This window comes from Clarias gariepinus, chromosome 6 (genome assembly GCF_024256425.1).
Source record: "Clarias gariepinus isolate MV-2021 ecotype Netherlands chromosome 6, CGAR_prim_01v2, whole genome shotgun sequence".
NCBI lineage: Eukaryota > Metazoa > Chordata > Actinopteri > Siluriformes > Clariidae > Clarias > Clarias gariepinus.
The window spans coordinates 4,906,052-4,920,615 of NC_071105.1; the positions used below are offsets into that span (position 1 = coordinate 4,906,052).

At 39.2% G+C, this 14,564-nt stretch overlaps 1 protein-coding gene across 1 annotated transcript; it reads left to right on the forward strand.

Moving 5' to 3' along the window:
- The first annotated feature begins 2,190 nt into the window (after window positions 1-2,190).
- gorasp2 (golgi reassembly stacking protein 2) lies at window positions 2,191-13,485 on the forward strand. Its single transcript, XM_053497921.1, has 10 exons — window positions 2,191-2,391; window positions 3,099-3,179; window positions 5,497-5,700; window positions 7,696-7,782; window positions 7,948-8,078; window positions 9,563-9,695; window positions 9,906-10,029; window positions 10,116-10,202; window positions 11,560-11,682; window positions 12,076-13,485. Exons 1-10 carry the CDS (start codon window positions 2,329-2,331, stop codon window positions 12,399-12,401), a joined length of 1,359 nt encoding a protein of 452 aa, XP_053353896.1. The 5' UTR covers window positions 2,191-2,328; the 3' UTR covers window positions 12,402-13,485.
- Window positions 13,486-14,564: the final 1,079 nt, after the last annotated feature.

Below are 14,564 nucleotides of genomic sequence, written 5' to 3' on the forward strand. Positions count from 1 at the left end.
TGGCACTTCAGCATATTAAATAACTAAACATCTTGATTTCAAAGCTTTTTTTAAATTAATTTAAAATATTTAAATCTCAGTATTGCTAACATAATAATGTTTTATCGCCTATTTTACCAGAATTTGTTTTTGGACTTGCTTTTTAATTTTAAGTAGCACTGTGGTGAAGTATACTGTAGTATTTCTCTTACTACCACTACTACAACTCCCTAATTACTGTAGTAACTCCCTTCTACCACAAGACGGCAGCACTTTGGCACTAGTAACCAACTGTAGTTTCGCTTTATGGAACACAATCACGTCTCAAATTCAAGACATTTAAAAAAAATTTTACTTACCCTGTGTTGATATTTATATTTATTGTGATATACTGTACTAGTCTTTTTATAAGCGGATTTTTTCCTCCAATGCGCTTATAACAACGTTCCTAACAGCATCCCTTTTTTTCCACCCGTAAACGACCCGTAAACAAACCCCGCCTTCTGCGCTATGATTGGTCGGTTATTTTCAATCTTCTTCTCTGTGATTGGTCAGCTGACAACGAAGAGGAAAAGAGAAATATTTTAATTATTTATTTATTTTTAATAGCAGTGGTACTTGTGTGGCGTGAGCAGCCATGTTGATATTGTGTCACATTTTGACTCATCTTTTCATTTTTGTATAAAATATTGGGGAAAGTATATTAATAAAAACGTTGCTACTGTTATTACTCCTAGTACATGGACTATTGTTAGAGCTGCTGTTGTAGGAAATTAATCAATACCATCTCAGATTTAAGTGTTGTTTTGTTTAGTTTTTTTGCTATAACCATGCTAATTAAACTGTGCAAAAATAACAATATTTCCCAAACAAATGCTCAATAATAATAATAATAATAATAATAATAGTAATAATAAATGTACTGGTTTTGTCTGACTATAATATTGGACTAAAAGAGGAAAACAGATGCCGAAGTGATCCTCATTGTCATACGAGCCACTGGAGTGGTGGCAAAATCCTGAGTGCACAGGATTTTCCTGAGTGCACAGAGAAGCTATCGCCCAGTATAGAGATATTGATCTTTTAAAATCAATATGCACTGCGTCCATCGTCAGCAGATTCATCAGCACCAGCAGCAACTAACCTCATCTACTGCACCTGTGTTTGCCTCAACCAGCCAGCTGCAACCCTAACTAGACCCTAATACCCAACCCTACACTCATCTCTAAATTTTAGCTGTTCCCTTTCTCAAAAGGTCTCATAGGATAGTTCTCATACCAGCAGAATATCTGTGTAGCCCAAAGAACTGGTTTACATAATAATAATAATAATAATTTAAGGAGCGGTGTAGCTAAAGACTCTAGACCTCATGGTGGTGTCAAAGGGAGCCTTGATGAGGAAGAGTGTAAAAGGGGTGAAGAACTGTTGATGCTCTGAAAGGTAAGGTGGAGCATGATTATGGAGCTCTTTCACAGTCAGGAGAAGAATTTTAAACTGTCTATATATTTTTTACTCTGTATATGTTATGTTTAGTATTGTCATTAAGGTGAGTATAGAGGTGAATTTCAACTACTTTTTCCATACTTTTTTAGACATTTAGGGTTGGTGGACATGTAGAGGACTAGCACAGTCGCCTTGCACCTCTAGGGTCAGGGGTCGATACCCGCCTCAGTGTCTGTGTGCATGAAGTTTGCATGTTCTCCCCGTGCTTAATGGGTTCCCTCCAGGTCCTCTGGTTTCCTTACACAGTCCAAATTTATACAAATTGGCATTCCCAAATTGCCCGTATTGTGTAAATGTTGATCGGAGGTCCAACCACGGTTGTGAAAATTGGGATAAATAAAATGAACACCATTGGCCAGAGGTTCCAAGATGTACGGATGGTAAAATTATGGCAGGAGCTTTAAGGGATGATGGAGCAATGGGAGTGAAGTAAATAATACGAGTTATGGGGGATGAATTTATCTAAAACAATATATAAAACTGGTACTATAACACCTCAGTTTATCACCTTTCAGTTTGTACGACGCTTCCGTGTTTGTGTCTGATTGTTATGGCGACCTGACGGACATCCAACCGGATGTCTGTTCGTGTCCGTGACTTTCCAACCAATCACAGCCCAGGAAAGAGTCCACGCGTTTGCAAATCCAAGCCAGTAGGCGGCGCTTGTTTTAATACAAGCGTGAAAACATAACGCTTTACCCACAAGTCCCTTCTTCCCGACTGCCACGTAACTGCTAACGCTACGCAGGCGGCCGTGTCCCCGCTGCACTTCCTACCCGGCTCGGCTCACCCAAACACGGGGAACAGGGTTAAGATTCATACCGCTTACACGGACAAGGGGGAGTTATGGGGGGAGCACAGAGCGTGGAGATTCCTGGAGGAGGTTCTGAAGGATACCATGTCCTCAGGGTAGGTGTCGGCTGCTGACTCGGGGTTTGGACGCGGCTAAGCTCCGGTAGCGGGTCCTGTCAAGATGCTAATGCGGATAACGAGTGTATACGTGGCGGCCGGAGGAAAAAATCGACCACGGGGATGATTAGCGCGGCCTGCTTTACGTGGCTAATGCTAACACAAACGTAAACTGAAGCTACATATTGGAATAAAATTCTTATTCAATTTTTAATACATTTTAAATTCTGTTTTAAGAATTTAATACGTTTACGAAATAATTACTTTGCATATTAAATTGTTTTTTTTTATGTCATTTCTCCAGCACGTTATTCGCGTATCACTTTAGCTAGCTGTGGGTATTTGCTAATGTTTTATTTTTGCTAGGTATTATATTGTTAATTAGCAATATTGTCCAGAATTATCACATCTGAATACTTAAATCTTTATTAGAGTGTTAGAAGCTGGCATGATTTGTTCATCCAGGTGAACTTTGCAGGTGATTTCTGCAGGGTTTTGTAATTCCTGTGAACACACACACACACACACAGACTGTTGATTCAGGGTGTGTAGCTGCAAGACATTCCGCATTCATCCTTTGTGAGATAAGAACAGGTCTACTACTGGAAGTATGTGTGTGTAAGAGACAGAAAAGGTGTAAAATGGTTTCAGCCCCAATTTCTGTCTCATTCAGTACCATAACTTCAGATTATTTCTTTCTGTCTCAGGTGCAGGAGAACTCGCCTGGACACCGGGCCGGACTTGAACCGTTCTTTGACTTCATAGTGTCCATCAATAACACCAGACTGGTACGTATTTGTCGCTCTCATACATACACTTGAACACTGATCGCGCCAGGAGCTCTGAAATGTTCAGTGGAGTAAAATAGTTTGTCCTGAGTAGTCGAGGATCCAGAAGAGATTTGCAGGGAGATTAATATTGCTCTGAGACTTTGAGACTGATGTATGCAACAACATTACAGCCCATGGCATGGTGGGACAGTTCGTTAAAATACGATATCATTATGATACCTTGGTGCCGATCTGATCTGTATTATGTTTCTGTAAGTATTATTTTTTCAAATTTTATTTAAATTCACTGCGCTGCCTGCTGATGCGTGAATAGTTTATAGAAGGCCATCTGTAGGATTATACACTATTTTACCATCTCAACTGCAAACAGATATACAGGTGGTCCCCGACTTACAAACGAATTTCTTTCCGGGAGCACATTTGTAAGTTGGATTTGTTTATAAGTCAGACAAAGTGAGTCTTTTACACCTTTGACACGAATATACAATGTAAAGCATGTCTAACGAGTCAGCTGACCTTATTTAAATTTTACCCGGGAGGGAGGGACAACACGCATGATGTTTACTGCGCTTGAACGGACAGCATTTTGTCTCTGAGCTGTTTTCCACTGTCTTGCACTGTGACCTCTTATTTGTTAAAGTTTTTCAGAATTTAGGATTATTCTCCATCGGGGCAGCTTTCGCACTCACGCGCATAGTCAGTGCAACGATACAACACCTGAAAGAATTGAGAGATGTAATCAGAGGGGAAAAAAATCCCCCATCTGACATGGCATTTTTACATGGTTACACACGTATATTAAATAGGACATAAGGTATTTTGTAGAACAGTAAAGGTGTAGAATAAATATGATGCACATATACAGTGAAACCTTGGATTGCGAGTAATGCGGTTTGCGAGTGTTCCACAAGACGAGCAGATTTTTTAAAAATTATTATTTGACTTGGAAAACGAACAAGTCTTGGTTTACGAGTATCATGTATCACACATGCGTTTCTTGTTTTGACGCCGATCCCCACGTGATCACAACTGAGCCAACGTTTTTTTCTTTCTTTTATGCTGCGGAATTGTGGGTAATTATCTCCTCTGCTGGGTCTTAGTGCTCGTCTCTCACTGGTATAATCAACATCCGTGGACGTGTGTACTGTTTACTATAACACCGTGACTATGTGTTTGCGCGCGTAAAACGTATTTTATTTTGTGTCTGTATGCGTGTGTGTACAGCGCGCGTGTAAAGCAAAAGCAAGTCTCATTAGAGAGGTTAAAGATCCATTTTCTCTGTCTGTATCAGCCTGCTCTTTGTGTCTGTGTGCGATCCTTGGACACTGTGACACACACACACTCTCTCTGCTCTACACAGAAACACTGCTCTGTCACGATTCTTTTCGAAGGTAAAGTGCAGGGTAATTTGTTTTATTTTTACTTTACATCAGTGATTCCGTTAGTGTGTCACTCGATCGAGTGTCGTTAGAGATTTCTTGTTTATTTTTCCGATAAAAGTGTTTCCGTTGTGTGCGCATGTGTGTGAATACATGATACAACGCATGAAAGTGTTTTGAAATACGAGCTCGCTTCTGAAACAGTTCGTAATCCAAGGTTCCACTGTAAAGTTATTTTTATTTTAAAATGTGCATTTAAGGCGAACCAATAAAGTGTTGCTGTAGAGTCATTTATGCAACGTATGTAAAATAATTGAAGTTTGAAGAGAAAAAAAAAAGATTGGCACCACTTGCTGTTTCTTCTCACCGTTTGCTTTCGTCACTTTCTTTTTCACCCGTTGTTCTTTCTCAGTTGTTATGATAAACCTAGTTATGTAACTCTATATACTTTTCAGAAACATTTGTGAAATGTTTTGCATTAACATCTTTGTTTTTGGGATGTCATGTTTGATAAGTTGTCTTAACTAAATAAACATATTAATCAGCTTCTAAACATTCAGCCATTAAATTATATTTATCGTGGTTCTTTGAGGTAAAATATAGTACATCTTTAATCATTGGAAGAGCTGAATTTCGTCTTCCAGGCAGTGCTGAACTTGAACGTCACCCCTGCCCTGGATAAACACTGTCTGAGTAATGACTGTTTACCCAGGTGTTTCTCTACACGCTTGCTGATCTCATTCGCTTTTAGTGCATTTAAGACATTACACACATCCATGTAAGTGCGCACAAAAAGAGCGTCTCAATTCAATATGCAGGATGATTATAATCTTTTTAGATTGAGTAGTGTGTGAGGGTGTTACCTCAACGCTCTCTGGGATTTTTTTTTTTTTTTTCATTTTGTTAAAATAAACCTTTTGTTTTTTATTTTCTAGAACAAGGACAACGACACACTGAAGGATCTGCTGAAGGCCAATGTGGAGAAGCCTGTAAAGATGCTGGTGTACAGCAGTAAGACTTTGGAGCTGCGCGAGGCCACGGTCACACCCAGCAACATGTGGGGCGGTCAGGGGCTCCTGGGGGTCAGCATCCGCTTCTGCAGCTTTGAGGGAGCCAATGAGAACGTCTGGCATGTGCTGGTGAGTGGAGGAACGGTGGGGGTGTGGGTGTGTGGGTCAGAAAAACTTGATGGTCTTGTAAGTTTAGCGCCTTCTCAGCCCTGAGGGAGCAGGGTGAGATTTGGGACACAGCCTTCAGAGGCCTAAGTGATCAGACTGGTCTAACAGGACAGCGCTGATCATCTGGGTTACTACACGGATTAAATTTTCGATCTGTTTCACGTTCTCTCTTACTCATCCTTGTATTAAATCTGTCTAGCTATCTGTCTCTCACTTGTTCCATCTGTCCTTTGTTTGAATTTGTTCTTTAAGTCTTAGTTTAAACTGTCTTGTGTGCGCGCATGTGTCTCTCTTTCTTGCCCTGAGTTTCTTTTTCTGTATCCCACCCCATCTGTCTTACACTGCTCTGCCTGTCTGCCTGCCTGCATTTTTTTCCTCTCCGTCTGCCAACTTTCTGTCTGTCTGACTTACACCCTCTGCCTTTGTCTGACTACTATTGGTGTAAATTCTAGCTAATTAGCTATTGTCAATTTTTCTCTTGATCTTTGTCCAAGATAAATATCCCTGTTAGTTTTTATTAAATTTAGTCAATCTTATCTTATTTTTGTTTTGTCAAGTTTTAATCAACTGAAAGTTTTGGCATTTTAGTCTAGTTTTAGACAGAGGAACCCTTAAGCTGAACCCTTAATTTTACCAATAAGATTATGATTTTTTTTTAACCATTTTCTAGTTTTTCACACAAAACATTTAAAAATTTGTCTTTTCAGATGATATTTTTAGCTAATGATATTTATTTTTAACCATGACAACAACTGCTGCATGTCCGATACTCTTTTTATTTTTCTTATATGTCGTCATAGTGTGTAAAGGGCCATATTGTTTTCCTAAGGATTTTTTTTCCCTTATTTCCAACATTTGGGGCTTTTTGTTGGTCTTAACATTTTCGAAAAACTCACGAAAAATTCTCAGACAGTTTGGAATCTACTGCCATTAGGATGCCTAGCTCATCCACACTTGCACATATGCACACAAAACCCAGCGCACATTTAGAGCTCATTGAGCTCAACTTAACCAGGAGTCAGTTATTTTGGGTGTTTTGCAAAATGCACTCAATGAATTTTTATATACTTCTCCTCTTAAATGATTTATACGATTGCCAACAAACCGAGCTGTGTGATCTAAAGACATTGAGGATGCAAATTTGTAGACGGATTTTTGATATCTTAAATAGGCACCTTTTTTTTAAATCAGTCCTTTTTTTGAACAATGTAAATAAAAGATCATCAAAAAACTGAAAATACAGTACGCACCAACTTGAAAGTACTTGTTTTAACTTGGTAAAAAAATTTATTTACGCACTTGTAGGGATACTGTAGCTCTCATGGGTCACAATTATCAATCACAAACATCAATGTTTTTAGCAAAGTTTGTAGCTATGAAAATAAAATACCTCACATATAACAAAATGAAATTACCACAGCAATTGTTTCCTCTCCGATATTAATACACATTGGCTTTTTTTCTCTCCGGTCCAGTATCAAGAAAATGGGCCCAAATATCGGCTCATCTCTTTCGCCTGAGTAATGCTGCTGTCATGAGCAAAAGTTAAAGATGACTGAGCTTGTAACATCCCGTCACTGTGCGCGATAACTACCCCTACTGATCTGCCGCACGCAGTGACCCGTGAAACACAGCTGCTTGTGTCGTAATAAATAAACGTCCATATTCGTATGAACTTCATAACGCAATGGATTGTGACAAAAACTATATGTTGACCAAAATAAAGACCTTTTTTTTTTTTTTTTTTTTACCACTTTCAACAATAGTGCATGCTGATTTAGTCACTCTTATTGTTCATTGAGATCTGTGACGTCTTAGTCACAGAAAAAAAGGTCGCCAACTAATTTTTTTTACGTCATTATAGTTTCGTTGACGAAATTAACACTCTTAAGCAGTTTTTATTCCCTCCCATGTCTGCTTTCTATCTATTACAATCTCTCACTATTTCCTTCTCAGGAAATCGAGCCGAACTCTCCGGCTGCTCTGGCAGGACTGAGGCCGCACACAGACTACATCATCGGGGCCGACACTGTCATGAATGAGGTGCGTTTCTTTGCCCGTGTCCTTTTTCCATTTATGAAATCTCTAATTTCACAGTGTAGTTATAAATGTTTATTTCTAACACTGAAGATCTGCACAGCTGATTTATTGTGCATTATTCATGCTTTAATTTGATGTTTGTGTTTTGTCTTTTTTCTCCCCCCTCAGTCTGAGGACTTGTTCTCATTGATCGAGACACATGAGGGTAAAGGATTGAAGCTGTATGTTTATAACACAGACACAGACAGCTGCAGAGAAGTCGTCATAACTCCTAACAGCGCCTGGGGTGGAGAGGGCAGGTGTGTGTCTGTGTGTGTGTGAGAAATGCACAAATTTAGAGAGCGAGTCAGTGATGCCAGTAGTAAGTTATAAATGTAATGGTTATACGGGTGATGGTAGTTAAGTGTGTGTGTGTGCAGTAGGGTTGGGTATCGTTTGGGGTTATTTCGATAACGGTGCCAAAACGGTGCCTGAACCGATACTTTACAAAAGCCACAAAATGATGGTGGATGACTCAAGAATACATTTTTATTGAATACTTAAAATTGAACAATATATTAAAGTTTAAAGTATATATGAATATATAAATAAATACAAAAAACAACAACAAAACATAAGCCACCAAACCCAACTACAATAAGTAAACTTTTGCAGAAATATATTTTGCAGATTTGCATTTTGCAATTAACATAACATTAGCCTACGACTAACCTGCGGAAAGGCTGCTGTCGTCATTATAACTATTGGGCGTCCACACTAATAGTGCCAGCTGTTGTCCGCAAGCTGTCAAGCACGGTGCATCCCTCCGCTTTTAGGTTTACCCTCAAATATTTTATTAGATTTGACGCGTCTCCCCCTTTTACACGCAACTGCTGTAAAACATTCGCTGCACGTCAAGGTGTCGGAATCCTTTCTTGTGAAATAAAGCCACATTTTCGATTATTTAGTTTTAGGCATTTTAACATTTTAAAGTTGTTTAATTTAGCAAGCTAAGATAGCGGTAGACCGCCTGCTGCCGTCATAGCAAGTGTAACGTTAGTTGCTGCGTTCATGTGCATCTCAGATGACCTTATTTCCTGATGATTTGTGCTTTTAATTTTTTAATCTAATCTAAAACTTTTAATCTACAAAAATAAAATGGACAGTTACATTACTGCAACAATGTTTTGGATTTGTATTATCAAAGCTTTCCGAAGTTCTCAAGATTTTTCTAATTAAGGAAATTTATTTTTCTGATCATTTCTGACACCCCATGAATGCAGTATTTAAATTTTACTAGCGATCATGTGTGTTGATGAATCTGATGCTTATTACGACTGTGTCATCATAGCCCCAGAGAACAAATATTTAAATCGACAGTCCAGGCATTTAAGTGGCACCGAAATGAGGCATCGAAATTCATGTTCTGTTTCGGTCCGGTAAATACCGGTTATATTTTCGGTACCCAACCCTAGCGTGCAGTCAGTGTAAAAATTGGACACACCTTCTAATTCAGCGAACTCAGAAATCACTAATTAACAACAAGCACTCCGATTAGAGCCGTTATGAAGGATTTACAGATCATAAGACAGAGCAGATTCATCTCAATATCAACTGTTTAAAGGAGATTATTGTGTATTTTGGAGAAACGCCATCAGTATTGTTTTACAGTGTAGAAAGAAATAAAAATCCTGTTCAGTGGGGTTTATAATCTTGTTTTCATATAAAACTATTCAAATAGTCCTAGATATCAAACAATAAATTGGTGTAGTAATAGTTTTTTCTGTTTCCTTCTGGGTCTCAGTCTGGGCTGTGGAATCGGCTACGGTTACTTGCACAGGATTCCAACTCGACCGTTCGAGGAAGGGAAGAAGATCAGCTTCCCCACACACACACCCAGTGCACCAGCAAGCCCACTGAAAGATGGCTTCACTGAGGTTCACACACCATTTTTTTTTTTTTTTTTTGTTAAGAACAATACCTTTGTGCAATAATTTACATTATACTGAGCACGAAACACTAGCCAACTAAAATTGCGTGTTTGTGTATAAAAAAATTTAATGTGTGTGATCTTGTGATATATAAAATTATTATTATTATTTTTTATTTTTTATTCAATGACCTGTTCCTTGTCTTTCGGCTCTCAGGTTCAGCTCTCTGCAGTAACCCCACCTCCTGTTACACTGCCCGGCCCCACCGGACTTGAAGATAGCCTGTCTGGGCTGTCAATCAATTCAGCTCCACCCACTATGCCTACTGAACTTCAAACAGGTTCCTGCCTGATTTTCTGCTAAATATTGCACCTCCTAGTCACTTCTGTATTTGAGTACATCTCTAATATAATAGTGTTGTTTCAGGTGTGCCCACAGTCCCCCTGCTGCCCACTCAGGTCACCCCGGCCATGGGCACTCTGCCCTCGGTCAACCCCGCCTCTACGCTACCAGGTAACCCACACACGCGTATTCATGTTTGCAGCATATTAACATTGTGAATAAAAAACAGTAACATGGTGTTTCTCGATCCTGTTTAATTTAGTCGCTTCGTTCCAACTAACAAGACTTAACTGAAAGATCAAAAATTATTTTATAATAAGATTTAATTTTGGAAGCCAGAATCAGATGCCAATCAGAACATGATATCAAATTTTGGACTCTGTATTCGTACATTTGTGTTGCCCTTTAGTTTGTAACGCGGTAATCCTCTGTGTTCTGTAAAATGCTTCTTGTTACTCAGCATCAAACTGAATATCTTCAGTAGAGCGAGTGTTTATTGTAGTATTATAGTGCCTGTAATATAACAGACTGGCAGAGAAGATCGCTTAGTGTTTTATTACACGGAGATGTGTTATAACACTTACAGCCTCTTTGAAGTAACTAGATCTATTGCAAATAGCAACACCAGTGTTTCCCATACACACACACAGAGTATACTTTGGAGTATATTGATGGCCGTCCAAAGTATATTTGTAGACCCTTTTTTTTTTTAAAGATCTGTCCATCTGCCCTCCGCAATCGATTTAACTAGCTGTGGACAGTTGACTCTTGCGCTAGCAGAATAAACGGGAAGAGGAGCAGCAGCGACAGAACCGTGTACTGAGTGGCTGTAAATGCAGCGTAAACCAGCTGACGCAAAATGTAGAAGAAAGCTGTACTTATGGTCGCATATGTGTCTGTGAGAGGGTAAAAAAAAACACAGGAGGATTAAAAAAAAAATCATAAAAAAAAGTGTGTTACCGGGGCACACTGCATTTGGGTTTTCTAATATGTCATGTAGAACCAAAGGTATCGTTACTTTGAACACGTATACATTTTACTGCTACTGGATTATGAGCGTGAGGTAGTTTTATTATTTGCTTAAAAAACAACCAAAAACACATGATCTCATCAATCTGTGCCATTTCTTCTCCTTTTTTTCCTCCCATTTATAGTCATGTTTGTATAGTTGGTTAATATTAAGTAATTCTTAAGTTCATCATATTGCCTAGATAAAAAATTGTACTGATAAACGGACAGGTCGCTCTGTACTGCACAATCCTGAGCCCTACATACTGTGTGTATATATAATAAAATGTAAACGTTATGAAGTCATGTAAAAATATATATTTATAAATGCCGGCCTGTTGTGGGGGCTGCCACCGCAAGACTATAGCAGACTTGTGGAAAACACTAGACACACATGTAATGCTGATGATTTTTAAAACCCAGCTTTATCTCTGTCCTACCTCTGAATGTGTGTTTTGACCTGCAGTGACCTCTGGGCTTGGCTGTAATTAAAATAATCTCAAACATGGTTTTGTTTTAGGGTTGATGCCGCTACCTGCCGGCCTTCCACCGCTGCCCAACCTGCCCAACCTGAACATCCCTCTCCCAGACCTCAGCGCGGTAACGTTAACGGGAATCCCCGGCCTTCCTCCTTCCACCACAGGTACACACACACACCTCCTGCAGGATATGCAAGTTACTTTTTCCTCGTAAAAAAATAGCACGTGAGGAACTCTGTGTGCAAGTGTGAATAGTTGCCCAGATGTTTGAATTTTTCTCATATTATAATATGATGCTATCTGGAAGCCCCGCCCCCTTTCTCCTATCTCTCAGTTGCAATCCTAAAAATGAGCAAAGCAGTGATCTCGCTTTTTTTGTCTGAGATAAATATTTCTTGCTCAAATTTTCATCTGTTGTAGTGATATTTTCTTAACCTTTACTTTGTGGAACATCAACAAGAAGTAAGAAAGTGTGTTTAACACATTTGGCGTTAATGTCCTGTACGTCGTTCTGGACCTGAGCTTGTGTCGCTGTTTCTTCTTCTTCTCCTCTGCAGGTTTGCCAACTCTGCCTCCCTTCGCCCCCCTAACTCATCTCAACCTGCCCGGCATGGCCCCAATTCCCAGCATGCCCGGCGTCCTGCCCTCCACTCTCCCCCCTACTCTCCCCCCAATGCCCAGCATGTCCCTTCCCCCTGAGCTCGCCCCGCTCGCCGCCCCGGTGACGTCCTCCCTGGCACCCCATCAGACACCTGCGCTCATCCTGGATGCTACGCCGAACGCCGCTGCCGTGACCGAGATGTCCGCAGAGACCCCCATCGTCACGGCGACGAGCACGTGCGAGATAAGCGGACACGCCCATGTCACGGCAGAGTCGTCATAACAACCAGGCTTTTTATCTTCATCCTAAAACAGGCCTGTCTCTCTCCTTCTCCACATATATATAGCTATATCTCCCCCTCTCCCTCACTCTGATACCGTCTCAGAAAATGTATTTATTCAGTCGATAAAGATCCAAAATGGCTCAGGAGGACACGCTGAGAAGGACGGGGACGGAGAGTATGATGGGCGCATGCGGTGAAAGAACAGGGTTTTAAATCCAGAAAAATCCAGAGGAGCCGAGTGTTAAAACGAAAGATTTGTTCATTCCAGTAGAATTGAGAGTGAGATTAGGCTTTATAATTGTTTTACAAGATTCTGTACTACACAGCACTACATAATTTTTTGTTAGCTAACTTAAATCTAAATATCATACTACGTTCAAGAGCAAGTAAGGATGCAAATCTCACAGAGACTTGTGCTTTTAATCGGCTTAAAAAAAAAAATTGAATAATAAAACGTGGCGTTTAAGAAGTCCGCGACTCTGTAGAGCAAGGCTGCATTATTTTGCTGTTTAACACGAAACTGTTTCAATAATCTGATTACTCATTTTGAATATTGACTTAAAATTATAATTAAATCCGAATTGTAAATTGTACAGTAGAGTCTTTAAATAAGCGTAGAAGCACTGGTTTTCCACCTTTAAAAAGAAAAACAAATATGTGCGCACAGCTTCTCTGGATTTTGTCTTTCTGTTCCATGTCTTTTTTTTTTTTTTTTTTTTTTTTCTTTTGCTGCTTTTGTTTTTTGTCACTTTTTCTTTATTATTATTATTTTTAATTCTCTAACAGTACGGTTGCTAGAGTTATAGTATCACTAAAGCCGTTACAGGATTGTATGATTCCCATCTTGTGATTAGACATTTTATTTGAATTAAGAGTGTGTGTGTGTTTGGGTGCGTGTGTGAGAGAGGGAATGTTAAGTGTCCTCTTCTTCTCAGTGAGCTCTTTCTGCTGATTTAGATGAACACCTACAGAATCTTGTACACACTATGTAGAGCAGTGAATAAAGGGGAACTATTTGAGCTTGTGCAGAATTGAAATGTTGACAAAAACACACAAGCAATAAAGTATGAGGTTTTACAGTAATGCTGTGTCCGTGTGTGTGTATGGGCCAAACTTTGTTGACTAGATATCCCATAATTCCATGCTCTGTAGTCTGTTGTTTTCTGCTTGTTCTTTTAAATAGATGTAAAGTAACTTGAAACATGGCAAATAAGGGAATCATTAATTAAACTGTCAAATTATTTATAAGCATGTATAAAGTTAGACAGTTAAAAGTATATGCATTGTCCAAAAAAAAATACTATGAGGGTTTTTTTATCAATAAATTTAAATAATCTGTCAAATCTAAAGTTTTAAAAGTTAAAAAACATTAAAAATAGAAAACTTGTATGATGCATCATCAATATACTGTAAAAATCTAAGGTGGTCGGTGGCATCTAGCACAAATATTTATTTACATTTTTATTGGTGTTACTTTCATATGTAGAGTTCATTACAGATTGAGAATGATGGTCTAAATAGCAATGTGCAGTTTTTTGTTTTTTTTTTCCCTCCTCCAAATAAGAGTCTTGATGTATGTTGTACAAGTTTTGTGAACATGTCCTCAGAGTAAATAAGAAAAATAATCCATGTGTATGACTTGAAAGTGTAAATGACTTGCACCTAATGCTCCTTTAATCTTAAGATTTCTGTCGGGAAAGCATTTTTCTTTTCTTTCAATCTCGCTTAATGAACTAAACCGGTATCTTGCACAGCTTTGAATGTGTGTCCCAAACCATTTCCCTACAGTAGGCTCTGCAGGGGTGTGTGTATGTGTGTGTCGGAGATAAGTCCAGTTAGCCAATAAACGCATGCGAAGCAGGTGTATTAAAATAGCTTTAGGAATTTTTATTTCTCTTTTGGCTACATTCCCTACAACGGCAGCAGCATTTTAGAGACAGATCACAGATGAAGGGCTGAGAGAGAGAGAGAGGGATTGAGGATGAGAAAGCTGAATGAGCACCACTGCCTCCGGCTCCTGATTGGTCGCACGGTTTCAGGGCAGGGTCAGGACCACTTTCTGTCTGTTAGCTTAGAAGTTGTTTTACACACACACACACACACACACACTTTACCCATCTTGCATACCTGACAAAAAAGGATTGTATCATCATTCATGACAA

Bases quoted from the DNA above. Each gene is read 5' to 3' on its own strand.
- gorasp2 (XM_053497921.1), top strand. From the start codon at position 2,329: ATGGGGGGAGCACAGAGCGTGGAGATTCCTGGAGGAGGTTCTGAAGGA. The intron at 8,079-9,562 runs GTGTGTGTCTGT...TCTGGGTCTCAG, and splicing joins GCCTGGGGTGGAGAGGGCAG to TCTGGGCTGTGGAATCGGCT. The intron at 10,030-10,115 runs GTTCCTGCCTGA...GTGTTGTTTCAG, and splicing joins GCCTACTGAACTTCAAACAG to GTGTGCCCACAGTCCCCCTG.